Consider the following 12,659-nt stretch of genomic DNA (forward strand, 5'->3'; position numbering starts at 1 on the left):
AGGTTTCAGCTCCAGGCAAGTTCACTGTGGATTCACTGTGACCAAAGAAATGACAGTAGAACATTCTTGGGGTGAAAGGATTTTACCCAACTTTATTTCCATGGTGGCAGGCCAATCACTAGATTTATTGACTAGGTCTCAGTCTCTGTCCTTGGCGCTGCCACCACTCCAGCCTCTGCTCTGCTCTCCTGCAGCCTTGCAGCCGTGCCACTGTGTTGCCCAGAGCACTGGGCAGGGTTCTTTATATAGAGTCAATAACGACATATTGCCCACATGTGTAGTGAGCTAGACAACCAGGTCCAGGTGAGAATCCTAGCCACAGGAACCTTCACTTTATCCACAATATCCTTGTCTCATTCCTGACTTAAATGGAAGTTGTTCTGTTACTTCTCCATTAAGCAAGGTGCTGGTTTTTAGTTTAAGGAAGTATCATTCCATTCCTATTTCAGTAACATTTTTGTTGAAGTACACTGGATATTGCGTTTTATATGCCTCTTTCATATGTCTCTTCAGTATCTGTGGAGATGATTGGATGGCTTTTCACTTTGGTCTGTTAATCACCTTCTCTCTCCTCATTGTTTCTTGACTCTTGCCAGGCCAGGAACTCTTCAGTGTGAGGATGGGACCTGAGTCCCCATTGCCTGGTACAGGGCTCTTTGGGATGAACAAATGAATGAATGGCCTTTCCTGAACATGATCCCCTTTCCCCACTCCACTTGGTGGGAGGACTTGCTCACTCACAGGGCCAGGACCCCAGAGCCTGTGTGACGCTGGGTTGCCTCACCTCCCAGAGCATTCCACGCCCTCTGGGGCATGGAGGTGGGAGTGAGGCTCAGCTCCGCTCATACCCTTGGCCCCTGCGCCTGGCCTTCAGCTGGGAACTGGTGCCTCAGAAGGACTTAGGGCCTTGCCTGGATCTTGTAGAGGGCAGTAGGGTTTGTGTAGAGCAGACACAGCTGTTGGCCAGCTTTACAACAGTCACTGAGGCTGCAGAGGGGGTTTAGGGGTGGTAGGAGGTTCTGGGGGGCTTCCTAGAGGATACATGATCTGGATGCTAGGAGGCCACAGGGTCGGGGGGGGGCAGTGTAGGGCATCAGGCTTCAGGCAGAAGGAGAAGGCTGTATGCTCCAAGACCTGGCAGTATCTGGCCTTGCCAGGTACATGGGGCTCATGGGAGAAAACTCAAGGACAGAGCTTGACCCCATGGCATGCAAGAGCCATGGAGGGCTGCTGATCAGGGAACTACAGCTGGGCAGCCATGCCTCTGACCAATGCCCATCTGTCTTCTCCAGGTCTGGACAGAGCCCCACCGGCTGGCCTCTGCTGGCAGGAATCATGGCAGATGCTGAGGACGCAGCCCTGTCGGTGGCCGAGTGGCTGCGGGCCCTGCACCTGGAGCAGTACACTGGGCTCTTTGAGCAGCATGGGCTAGTGTGGGCCTCCGAGTGCCAAAACCTCAGTGATGCCCGCCTGATGGACATGGGCATGGTACTGCCTGGCCACCGCCGCCGCATCCTCGCTGGCCTGCTCCGTGCCCTTGCGCCACCACCCCCCGCACCCCACCCCACCCCACGGCCTGTGCCCATGAAGCGTCATGTCTTCCGCTCACTGCCTGTGCGTGCCACTCTACCAGAGCCGCTGCCCACAGCTGGAGAGGATGAGGGGCTACCCACTGCTCCCCCGATCCCACCCCGGAGGAGTTGCCTGCCGCCTGCCTGCTTCTCCGCCCCATCTCCGCCCCAAGACCCTCCGTTGCCTCCACTGCCCGCCAAGCGGCATTTGGCAGAGCTCAGTGTCCCGCCTGTGCCCCCCCGCACGGGGCCCACCCGCATGCTGCCGAGGTGAGTGGATGCCGTCCAGGGTAGGAGGAACATGGACAGGACCCGGAGGGTGGAGAGGGAGTTTATGGTCTTTGGCACTGGGGTAAAAAAGGTACCTCGGTGGACGGAACGGCATAAGCAAAGCTCAGAGGTGGGCAGCACCAGCTGGTGGCACTCCGAGCAGACAGTGTGGCTGCACTGTTGGGTGAATGTGGGCGAGACTTGTGGATGGTGCTGGCAGGACATGCTGTGAAGACCAGGGGAGGACCAGGAAGGTTACACTGAGCTCTGAAAGGGTGACAAGCTGCTGGTGAGGTTGATGGGGGAGGAGGCAGGAGACCAGTGAGAGGGCACAGGGCCAGCTGAGAGCCCCGCTCAGGCTGTGCCAAGAAGACTGGAGAGAAGTAGGCAGATTGGAGTGAGAGGTTGGCCCTGGACTGAATTCCTTGAGTCTCTGAAGTCTGTGGCCAGTCTGTTGCAATCTCCTTCACATGTGCCTTCCTTCCTGCCATTTGTCGGGGTACCCGGCAAGGAGGGATGTATGTTCAGGGCTATAATGGAGATATGCTGCAACACTCAGACCAAGTCAGCCCAATCTGGGAAGGCTTCTCGGATGAGGAAGGAATGTGCAGAGAGAAGTTTCCTGGCCCCTGTCATCACTGATAACCCTGCATTGCTTACATGATCTTGTTTGAACCCTGCTCAAGCTCTGTGGGGGATCTGAGGCCTGTTTTCAAGCAGAGAAACTAAGGCTTAGAAAAAGGAGGGGAGCACCGGCTGGAACCACACCAAGTATATGCTCAGGGACCTCCTGTGGGGCAGGTCTGGGAGATTTTCCCCACCCAGACAGGGACATTAAGTAAGGGTGTCTTGAAGGCCAAGCCAGGCCTATGGTGTTTTGAGGTTTGATCGATGGAAGCACAGCAAGGGGTTTGTGCCTTTCTTGGTTTCACACAACTGAAGTTGCTACTGGGGTTCCCCTGGAGCCTGGTTTGCAGCCTAGATTGGAATTTCCTTGTGCCATTGTGCCATCTAGTGGCCATTCTGCTGCAAGCAGGAGTATGTTCCGTTTCCTTTTAACTCCATCAGCGCGCATGTGCGCGTGCGTGCTTGCGTGCGTGCGTGTTTGTCTCTCGGTCTGTCTGTCTCTCTCTCTCTTTCTCTCTCTCTCTCTGTCTCTCTCTCTCCTCCCCCTCCCTCCCCCTCTCCCTCTCCCTCTCTCTCCCTCTTTTCCTCTCTCTCTCTCTCTCTCTCTCTCTCTCTCTCGGAATCGAATGGAACAGGGGCAGGAAGAAGGGTTCCATCTATAGGGCGCTCACAAAGGCTGAGGAAGCAAAACTCCCAGTGGGAAAATGGAAGCTGGATTCCTGCTTAGGAGGCAGGATATCTGGTACCCATCTAGCTGTGGGACTCTGATTAACAGCTTCCCCTCTGGACCTGGTTACCCATCAGGTGCCCTCCTTGGCCTCCCATGGCCCTCTGGTACTAACATCTGAGTTCAAGAGACTTACTGGGTAGAGCAGAGGTCCTATCTACATCCATGGTACCAGCCCTCATTCTCAGAGCCTTGGTCTGAACTTAGCCACTTAGCCAACCTCTGGGGCAGGCCAGGCTCCCATAATCAGGAGTCTGGACCCATGTAGGACCCAAAATTCATTCCATGCAGGGAGAATCTGTAGATAACTAATCCTCACAATTTGGTACTATTCCTTAGGGCAGCATGTGGTGGGAGGTGAACTGCTAAGCCTGGCTTCCTGTGTTGGTCTTTGGAATTGTGGGTGTCTATAGTCCCAGCATCCTGGGTTACCAGGGTGTACTAAGTCTCTAAAGCCCAGTGGTAGAAAAACACACAGTGGATAGAGCCTAAGGTATGTGTAGCAGGCCAAGGCTGGCAGGGCTTGGGCCAGGTTCCAAGAAGCAGTGGAAGGGTGCTCATCCTGGCCTGCTCCTGCCTCCACTTGCGGGAGTTCCTGCTTCCTTATATGGCCTCCTGTCCTTGCGGTCACCCTCTGCTGATGAGGATCTCACTCTCAGTCCTAGGCCCTCTTATACCAGATTATGTGGTTATCTGAGTGAGCATTTCTGCCTGGCTCTAGCCCATCACCAGGCTTCCAAGAAGATTTGGGGATTATCTTCTGTGTGTGCATGTGGGTACTGGAGGTAGTGACTCCATGTGAGGGCATGCCTAGCCTGTTTTTGTGTCAGAACCCATAAGTGTGCATGTGTTTATGCAAGCTCTCAGGCTAGTAGTGTGCCTGTGTATTTACACATCTGCACAGGTTTGAAGGGAGGAAATGAGACAATATGTACACATGTGTGGAGACTTAATGCAGTCTCAGTGGTGACTTGCTGTGGTGTGTATGTGTGTGAATTCATCAGGGCCTGTGTACACACATACACGTGACCATATGTACTGGCACAGTGGTGTGAGTCCCTTTGTATATGTGTATGCTGTGGGCGATGGCTTGGCACATGTGTGATCTGTGTACCATCACCTGTGAGCCAGCGTGTGTACCCATGTGTGCATGTGCTGCCGAGGGGGTGAGCCCACTAGACCATCAGCTCTATTAGGGCGGAAATCTGTTGGTTTTGTTTGCTGACTCCCCAACTTCTGGATCAGTGCCAGGGGCCTAATAGGTGCTCAGAAAGTGTTGTGGGAGTGAATAGATGAAGGCTGTGTGAGCTTCTAGACTTTGAGGTGCTGAGCTCTTGTGCTGCCCGTGCTGACTCAGCACCTAGTGGGTGCCCTCAGCACACTGGACAGTGGACAGTAGGGTGAAAGGGCCCTGAGCTCACCAACCCAGATCCCTCCCAGCTGCCTAAACTGTGTGACCCCAGATGTCTTGGAAAAGCAGAGGCCTTGAGAAGAGGCAGAAAATGAGAAGAGATGGGGTATCTTCAGAACCAGATTCACAGTTCTCTCTAGCGGGAGAGGACCTCACTGCACCCACAAAGGGTCTGTGCCCCCACCATCATTTAAGCCTATAATAAGGAACTTGCTGATGAGTCTAGAAATGCTGAGAAACGTGCTCAGGGTCATGCAGCCTAGCAGAGGAGAAGCCGATATTCACACCCTGCCTCCTGACTTGGGGCCCAGTCTTCTCAGTTCCAGCAATCATATATGTGAACCTTCTGAGCCTGCTTCCTTGAGAGTGGCAAAGGGGTCATTTCTGATCCAGGATTCCAGGGTCACTCCACAGAGCTCCTCCCAGACTTCTCTTGGCCCCAGTTTCCTCCTCTGACACCTGGATGTCTGGAGATACCTCAAAAAGAGGGAATATTTGTCCAGAGTGGGCAGCTGCCAGCTGGAGTCACCCTGCAAGACCTCCCACCATGCCCTGGATTGCCCTGCTGCCCAGCCAATCCCTGGTCTTCCTGAAGTCTGATCACTTGTTTCTGGGGCAGAACTTGCTCCCTTTAAAGGGCCTCTTTCCCAGCCTCTCAGGGCCTCCTTGTAGGGATGGGGAGGGGTCAGCCAGGGCCAGGGCTTCCTGAGCATCCTCTGTAAGACCCTGCTAGACGGCACTGGGGTGGCTTGTTCCGTTTCAGTTTCGGGTGGGAGGGCAGTCTCAGGGTGGGGAGGAATTGTTTGCCCCAGGGGATTCTGGGTGACTTTTTGCTTTCTCAGTCAGGGCTTTCAGGAAGTGTGTGTTTTGGCCAGGCTGCAGGAGGTGGGGGAGGCAGAGTGCAGGAAGCCAGAGCTGGACACAGACACACACATACACACTCTCACGCACTCACACTCACTCCCAGATAGATCCACAGTTAAACACAGAAACACACTCAGACAAGTGATCACAGCTATTCAGACAAATCACAGGCACACAAAGCCATACCTGGACTCAGACACAGCCTCAGGCACACCTAGGTAACAGGGGCCAGGCTGTCTGTGCGACCAGCCCAGGTCCGACACAGACAAACTGCTCGTGTGGACACACACACACTTAAGCCGGAGCTGTGGGAGTCCTCGGCCCAGACCAGCAGGCGCCTGAGGGTGAGCTAGGGGAGCCTTGGGCTGGCCTGTCAGCCTGCTGGGAGGGAGTTTCCTCTTGAGGGCCTGGGAGGGCAGGAATGTCTGTGGGGCTGGCTGGCTGTCACTCTGAGCTGGGTTTTCTATGCTGCTCTCCTCCCTGTCCCTTTTTGGCTCTCAGAATTTTCTCTTCTTTCACTTTCTCCACATTTTCTGTTTTTCTTCTGTGCTTACTTTCTCTCTGCTTCTCTCCTCTCCCTCTGCCTGGGCCTTCCAGGTTTCTCTCTCTCCGTAAGCCTCTTTCTTGGGTCCACAGGCAGCCCACAGTGCTTGTTTGCTGGGCCACATGGATTGCTCCTCTGGGGGGCTCTGTTCGTCGGGGACCTGGTGCTATCTGCTCAGTTCTGGCTCCCTGTACCCGATTGTGGATTCCCTTGGGAGGTTAAATGTGGCTTCTCTCAGCGTCTAGTTCCAGGGTTCTGTGGCTCTGGGCACCTCATTCCTGGGCCCCCTTGCCCTCCCCACGGTGACAGGGAGACCTGCTGAGGGCTGGCACCCCTTCATTGCAGAGCTGATAGTGTGAAAGGCGCCTACTCACTGGGGGCCTTGGCTCGCCTCCCCTCCCGCCAGTTTATGTGGATCCCTTACTGGACTCAGCAACCCTCTGCTTGTGTCACTGGGGACGGAGTTGCCTCTAACCAGGTCTTGTCCACGTACCCATCCCTGCTCTGTGCCCTCCGCTCATCTTTTCACAGGGCCTAGCAAACAGCTGTACCCTCTTCTCCTGCCAAGCCAGCCCCCAGACTGGGCACTTGGAATGGGAGTGGGGGCCAGTACAGTTGTGAGCATCCTGAGGGCTGAACTTCCTTCCCCTGCAGCCCTCACGAGTCAGCACAGGGCCAAGCCTGGTAGAAGTGCTATAGGAGATCCCAGCCTCTGCCTCCCTCATGACAGCAGGGCTGGCCTGTGGGGAAGCGCGGTGTAGGCCTGGTAGTAGATGTGCCATGAGGGGCCTAACAGGCTTTGTGAGCTTAGGGAGGGAGCAGTTGGGTGGACTTCCTGGAGGAGGAGGTGTGTCCTGAGCACCTTGGAGTGATGAGTGGTGTCACTGTGGGAATTAAATGAAAAAAGGCCCCCAGCAGAATGCCTGGCATATAGTGGCTACTTAGCTCTGGTTCCAGAGAGAAGTGCTAAGAGCTGGGTGTAGCCTTGGTTGTGAGGATGGATGCCAGTTAATTGGGTGCTGCTCTGTGGAGGGTGGGAGAGCAGCTGACTTCTCCAGTGATGGGACATGAGTGGGGTGGTGGTTATTGAGTCATTCAGCGTGTCCTCACCGAAGCCTTCTCTGTGTTGGGTGATGTGTGGCCTGAGGGAGCGCACAGCATGTGCAGGCTGAGTGGAAAGCCGCAGACATCACAGCTGAGCCAGGGAAGCCCCAGCAAGGGCTGTCGGTGCTGTGGCCAGGGCAGAAGTAAATAGTGCAGAGCCAGAGGAGTGCTGGAGGGGCTGACCTTTGGGTCTCATGATGGAGAAGGAAGGACAAGGGTGGCCACAGAGGAAGCAAGAAGCATAGGACCGAGGCCTGGGCCCTGCATTGCCAAGGCCCAGATGAGGAAGTGCCAGCTGGGAGAGTTTGCCCTAGTGGGAAGGGGAGATCATGGTAGGAGACACATGTGTCTAGATCATTGGGCCTGACCTCACCTCTTGACTTTGCTGGTCAAAGTCCAGGGGCCAGGATTGGACTGGTTCCCTTTGGGGGTAGGAAGGTCCTGACTTCAGGATAGGGTATGGTGTGGGTCCTTGGTCATCTGAGGTCAGTTCAGTGAAGCACACACTGACAGACACAACTCTACTGAGTGATCGGAAGTGTGGAGTCTGGAGGAGCCGCAAGGAGGCTGCAACTCAGCCTGGGGCCTGAAGGGAGGTGCAGAATGGAGGGAAAGGATATTTGATCTGGACCTTTGGGGAGAGGAGTAGGAGGTGTTCCAGGAGAGGAGAGGAGAGGAACAGGGAATAAATGCAGGCTTCCAGGTAGAAGGAACAGCATATGCAAAGTCCTGGAAGCCTGCATTTATGGAATGCAGCTCAGTCGTGGATGGCTGGAATGTGAGTGGGGGACGAATTCAAGGCCACAGACTGCCCCACTGTGTGGTCCACCTGCCCTTATGGTGAGGCCTAGTTCTTTTGGCCAGAGATTGATAGAGACAGAAAGATGTGAAGAGAGAGTCAGGGGCTGTGAAGCAGGGTCCTGGCCCAGCCTGTGGGGCCTGAACCTCCTTCAGCCACAGCAGGGGTGAGGATGTGCTGATGACACGTGGGAGCAGCTGTCCTTACTGAATCATCAGTAAGCCTGGAAGCAGATTGCGAGGAAACTAAGGGTCAGAGGTGAAGTGACTTCCTTGTGAGGTCACACAGTGATGAGAGGTCAAGCTGGGATTCAAATCCGGGTTTACCTGGCTCCAAAGCTCTGTCTCTTAACTAGAGTGACCACATATTTCATTTTTCCCAGGACAGCCCCTGTTTATTTTACACATGCTACCCTGACATAGTTATTAAAGTTCCTCTTTTACCTCAGAAATGTTCTGGTTTATATGGTTATATGGTCACCCTACTCTTACCATTCTGGCTCCGAAGCCTCACATGTCCCCCAGCCCCCAGGTATAAGATCGGCTGTGTATATTTGCCATAATCAAATAAAACAGCATCTTAGGCTGAGGGCCCAGGCTTGGGTGGGCCAGCCCCTGCCTCTGCCCAGGAGTGCTTGGTCTTACTGTGGGCATTGTATAGGGAGAGCAGATAAGTCTGCAGGTCACTCGGATAGAGGAGAAAATGGGCTAAAGGAGCCAGCGAACCAGGCCAGGGGTCAGGGGCGGGGGACAGCAGCTCTGCATGGGCATCTTGGAGGCTGCCTAGAGGATAGGCCCACTGAGCCATGTTTTGTGACACAGATGGGATTTGGAAGGGCTGTGATGGTAGGGAGAGACCAGTGGAGAGGAGGAAGCAGTGTGGCAAAGGCTTGGAGGTGGGGCCACTGAGCATGCACTCAGGGTTGGGGCTGATCTTCTGGTCTAGTGGGTCATCAATCAGCCGCAGATTGGAGCTGGGGCTGCTCTTAGGAATGCAGGCATTTAGTGGCCAGGACTCCGGCTAGGGTGGGGACACTCTGTGGGCACTGTTCCTTCCCCTGGGATTTTCCCACATGCTGTACCTTCCTGATACTACTTCTCCTTTCCTGGGACTGGCCCTGACTCAGCATGGCCTCAGTCTCCTGTGGTAGGCAGGCAGGGTCAGCCAGGAGGCTTCCTGGAGGAGGTGGCTAGAATGAGGCCTGGAGGTCCATGAGGGCCCCTTTCTCCCATCTTCTTGGCAAAATAGTCCTTTTCCTGCAAAGGCTCTGCTGGTCAAGGAACATATTTGCATCTGTTCCCCTTCCCCTTCATGCCATCGTCACAATAGCCAACAGAGCTGTGAGCACATTCCCTCCTGGACAGAATGTGAGCTTCAGAGCTGCCTAGATCCTGAGTTGGGGTGGCCAGTGTGAGGAGGCAGGCCTCAGAGAAGCCCTCAGATCCTGGCTGAGGACTCATTTGCCACTGGTGGTTGAGCTTAAAGGCTCTGGTGATGGACTCCTGGGTACAAATCCCAGCTGTGGAATCAAGGACAAATTACATAGTGTCTCTGTGCCTCAGTTTCCTCATCTGTAAAGTGGAGATGACAGTAAGCCAAACCTCAGAGCCCCTGTGATGAGTAAATGATGAATCCATGTAAAGCACTTGGAAGAAGGCTGAGGATATATATATAATACACATGGTTAGCAATTAATTAATCCAGGTCTTCATTTATGTATCAGTGTCTGCTGAGTGCCGGGCATACAGTAGTGAAGCCGGCAGTGTTGCACTTGTCTCAGGGAACCGCCTGTTGGGAGGCAGGCCTGTGGATGGGCAGATCCCTCACAGATGATTGTGACAATGATGGGGGAGCACTGGGAACGCTAAGTGGGAGGGCTGGAGCTCCGTGGTCTCGGAGGATGCGCTGTGGCCACCATCTTCCCCTCAGCTCTGGTCCTCAGTCCTGGGAGAGGTTGGGCAGCCAGGTCCACTCAGCCCTACTTGGCACTGAGGGGACGGAACCTGTCTCCATGTTCCCTGGGCCACCTGGCCCTGGCTCAACAGCTTGAAGTTCTGATCTTGCTGATGACAACCTGGCCCCCAGGGGCCCCTTCCTCTTGGACTCTGGGGGGTTGTGTGTGATTGCTTTGCCCATCAAGAAGTCCCCAAGGACATTGCACCTGACCTGCAGGGGACCAGCATCACAGGTCATGCCCTTTGGCCTGCAGGTACTCCTCAGTCTCTTGGCCGTCATTCACTCTTTCATTTGCTTCTCTCCCAACCCTAAGGCCAACCCATCCATACCCATCTGCCTACCTACCTGTCCATTTATCCATCCACATGTTCTATCCCTCCATCCACCTGCCCACCCATCCGCACACCCATCCAAGATGGTTTTGTTGCTGACTCAGCCAGGCCCTGACCAGGCTGTTGGGGTAAAGAGGCAAGTCTGATGCCATCCCTGCCCTAAAGAGACTCAGGGTCAAGTGGAGGAGACAGCCTGGTGCAGTGCTTACCAAGGGGTCTTTGTAAGTCCAGCTAAATATTCAGGCGCTCAAAACAGAGGCCCACTTGGCATCAGATTCCCTGAGAAGCATTTAGGGAAGGAACAGCTGGCCATCGGGGCAATGGCAGGTCTTTCTCTGCTGGGGTCCTTGTAGCAGTTAATGCCACTGTCCACCCAGTTGTCCAGGAGCCATTCTCTGGCCCCCCAGGGGACAGCTCAGGACTGGGGACTGAGACTCACAGTGGACAGATAGGGAGCCACCCTAGTTAGAAACCTCAAGTCCCAGAGAGCCAGTATGTCTTCTCACAACCTCACCGGGTGGTTCCAAGCCACTAGCCTCAGGGGAATCCATAGGGCCAGCTTCTCTACCAGGTTGAGAGACCCTTACAGTGCCACCTGTCCAGGTGCAGGTCCTCACTCAGGCCACTTTTGCCAGAGGCAGTGTTGCCAAGGAATATGGCTGACATACCACCTTGAGCAGATTTCTGGGGGGATAGAGTGAAGAAGCTAGCTGAAGGCCAAATTTGCACACAGAATGGGGAAGAGTCTTGACCGTTCCTCAACACACAGAGAGGAGAGCACGCAGGCTGATGGGAAGCGGCCACGTAAACTGAGCAGCACACAGACTTGAGGGGAAGTCAGGGCTCAGGTCCTGGCTTAGATACTGGCCCAATAGCTGGCACAAAGGAGGGAGATGCTTTTTAAAAAAATGTTACTTGGAATAATTTGTCTAAAGCTCATGAGAGGGGAACATGGATAGGGAATGGGGGAACATGAAGGAGGGGCAGGAAGGACTTCCACAGAGAGGGGGGACTTGACTTTGGAGTGAAAGGATGAGCAGATGTTCCCAGTCAGAGACTCTGGAGAAGAGATTCCTGGGTGACACAGCAGCAGGAGCCAAGGCCTGGCGTCATGACCGTGCTCCAGCCCTTCCTTGCTTGTGCGGTGGTCACATGGGATTCATCCCCACCAGCGACACTGGAGCAATAGGCCAGGCTGAATATAACCAGAGGGGAAAGTGGCCCACTCACTCTGGTGCACCTTGCTGGCCCCTGCTGGACGTGGGCAGTCAGTGGGTGGGCCAGCCGTTAGGGCTCAGACACCTGGCTCCAGCTGGTGGCCCCTGCCAGACAGAAGAGGATGCTAAGGCCCAGAGAGGGTAGCCGCTTGCCACGGGACACACAGGAACTAAGACTGAGTGAGGGTTCAAGCCCATGCCTCTAATGCCAAAGCTCTTTGAGAGACAGTCATCTTGCGGGGAGCAGTGTGACCTGTTGTGAGCTAGACAGAGGCACTGTTCCTGTGGGAGCCCAGGGGGTCTTGAACCTGGCCTTGGAGTCGGGGAAGGGTTCCTGAGGGAGTTATAGCAGAGATGAGGAGCAGGTGGGCAGCAAGGGTGTGGTGGGGTCAGGTAAGATTGAGGGGTCTCAGGGCACCGGAGCTGGGGGAGGTGGTGAATATCCATGTCCAGGGCAAGAGAGGAAATGGTCTTGGTCCAGAGACCCACAGCTCAGGGCCTGAGGACTTGGCTTCCAAGGTTCTGGCCTGACCCTTGGCCTGGATGCCCATTTCAGTCTGCCCTGTCTGTTTATCAACACACATGCCTTCTCAGCCCTGAGAGCTCAATCAAGCCTCACCTCCTGTAGCTGTCCTTGACCCTGCAGGCTAGGGTGCAGGCCACCCCTCACCCCATTCTGGTCTCTATTCCTCTTCTGGAGTGGAGACACAGTGGGTATGTGTGGCTGAAAGCTAGTGCTTTGGGGACAGCTGACCGTGTCACAGCAACACAGGGCCAGCTCATGTGGGCCAAAGAAGGTGCTTGCTTCCTTTAGGCTTTGCAGAGGGCAGTGAGGTGGAAGGGTTGTGTGTGGGGCCTCCTGTCTGAGTCTGTGCAGTGAATGAGTTTTGCTACAGCTCAGGTGAGCTGGGAGCTTAGTGGGTTTGAGTCCTGGTTCAGTCCCATAGTTTCGCTGGCCCAGTGACTCAGCCACACTGAACTAACTTCTTGGTGCCCAACTTTTGGTCTGTTCCAGCCTTGCCTCCAAGGAGGAGGAGTCGCTGTCGCCACAGCTGTCACCACCTCCGCAGCCAGAGCCTGAAGAGTCCCCAGCCACCTTACCCTGGGGGTCTTCCCAGCGCCTGTCCCCACCTCCCCACCCCCCAGATGTTCCCCCAAAGCCTCTTCACTGGCTCCCGGAGTTTGGTGAGTGCCGTAGCCAGGCGTGGGGCTCTTGGGGTGGCCTGGGATCCAGGCC

At 55.1% G+C, this 12,659-nt stretch overlaps 1 protein-coding gene across 4 annotated transcripts in view; it reads left to right on the top strand.

Moving 5' to 3' along the window:
• The window catches only part of ARAP1 (ArfGAP with RhoGAP domain, ankyrin repeat and PH domain 1), a 62,469-nt gene that overhangs the window by 19,579 nt on the left and 30,231 nt on the right, over positions 1–12,659 (top strand). For 3 of the 4 annotated variants that reach the window (XM_036888597.2, XM_036888598.2, XM_036888594.2), the window contains exons 2-3: positions 1,293–1,841; positions 12,438–12,607. In XM_036888597.2, coding sequence (XP_036744492.2) covers positions 1,336–1,841; positions 12,438–12,607 — 676 coding nt within the window. In that variant the 5' untranslated portion in view covers positions 1,293–1,335. Of the gene's footprint in view, positions 1–1,292; positions 1,842–5,471; positions 5,815–12,437; positions 12,608–12,659 lie in introns of those variants that run through there. The other variant, XM_036888599.2, reaches the window with a different exon arrangement.

This window comes from Manis pentadactyla, chromosome 9, assembly GCF_030020395.1.
Source record: "Manis pentadactyla isolate mManPen7 chromosome 9, mManPen7.hap1, whole genome shotgun sequence".
NCBI lineage: Eukaryota > Metazoa > Chordata > Mammalia > Pholidota > Manidae > Manis > Manis pentadactyla.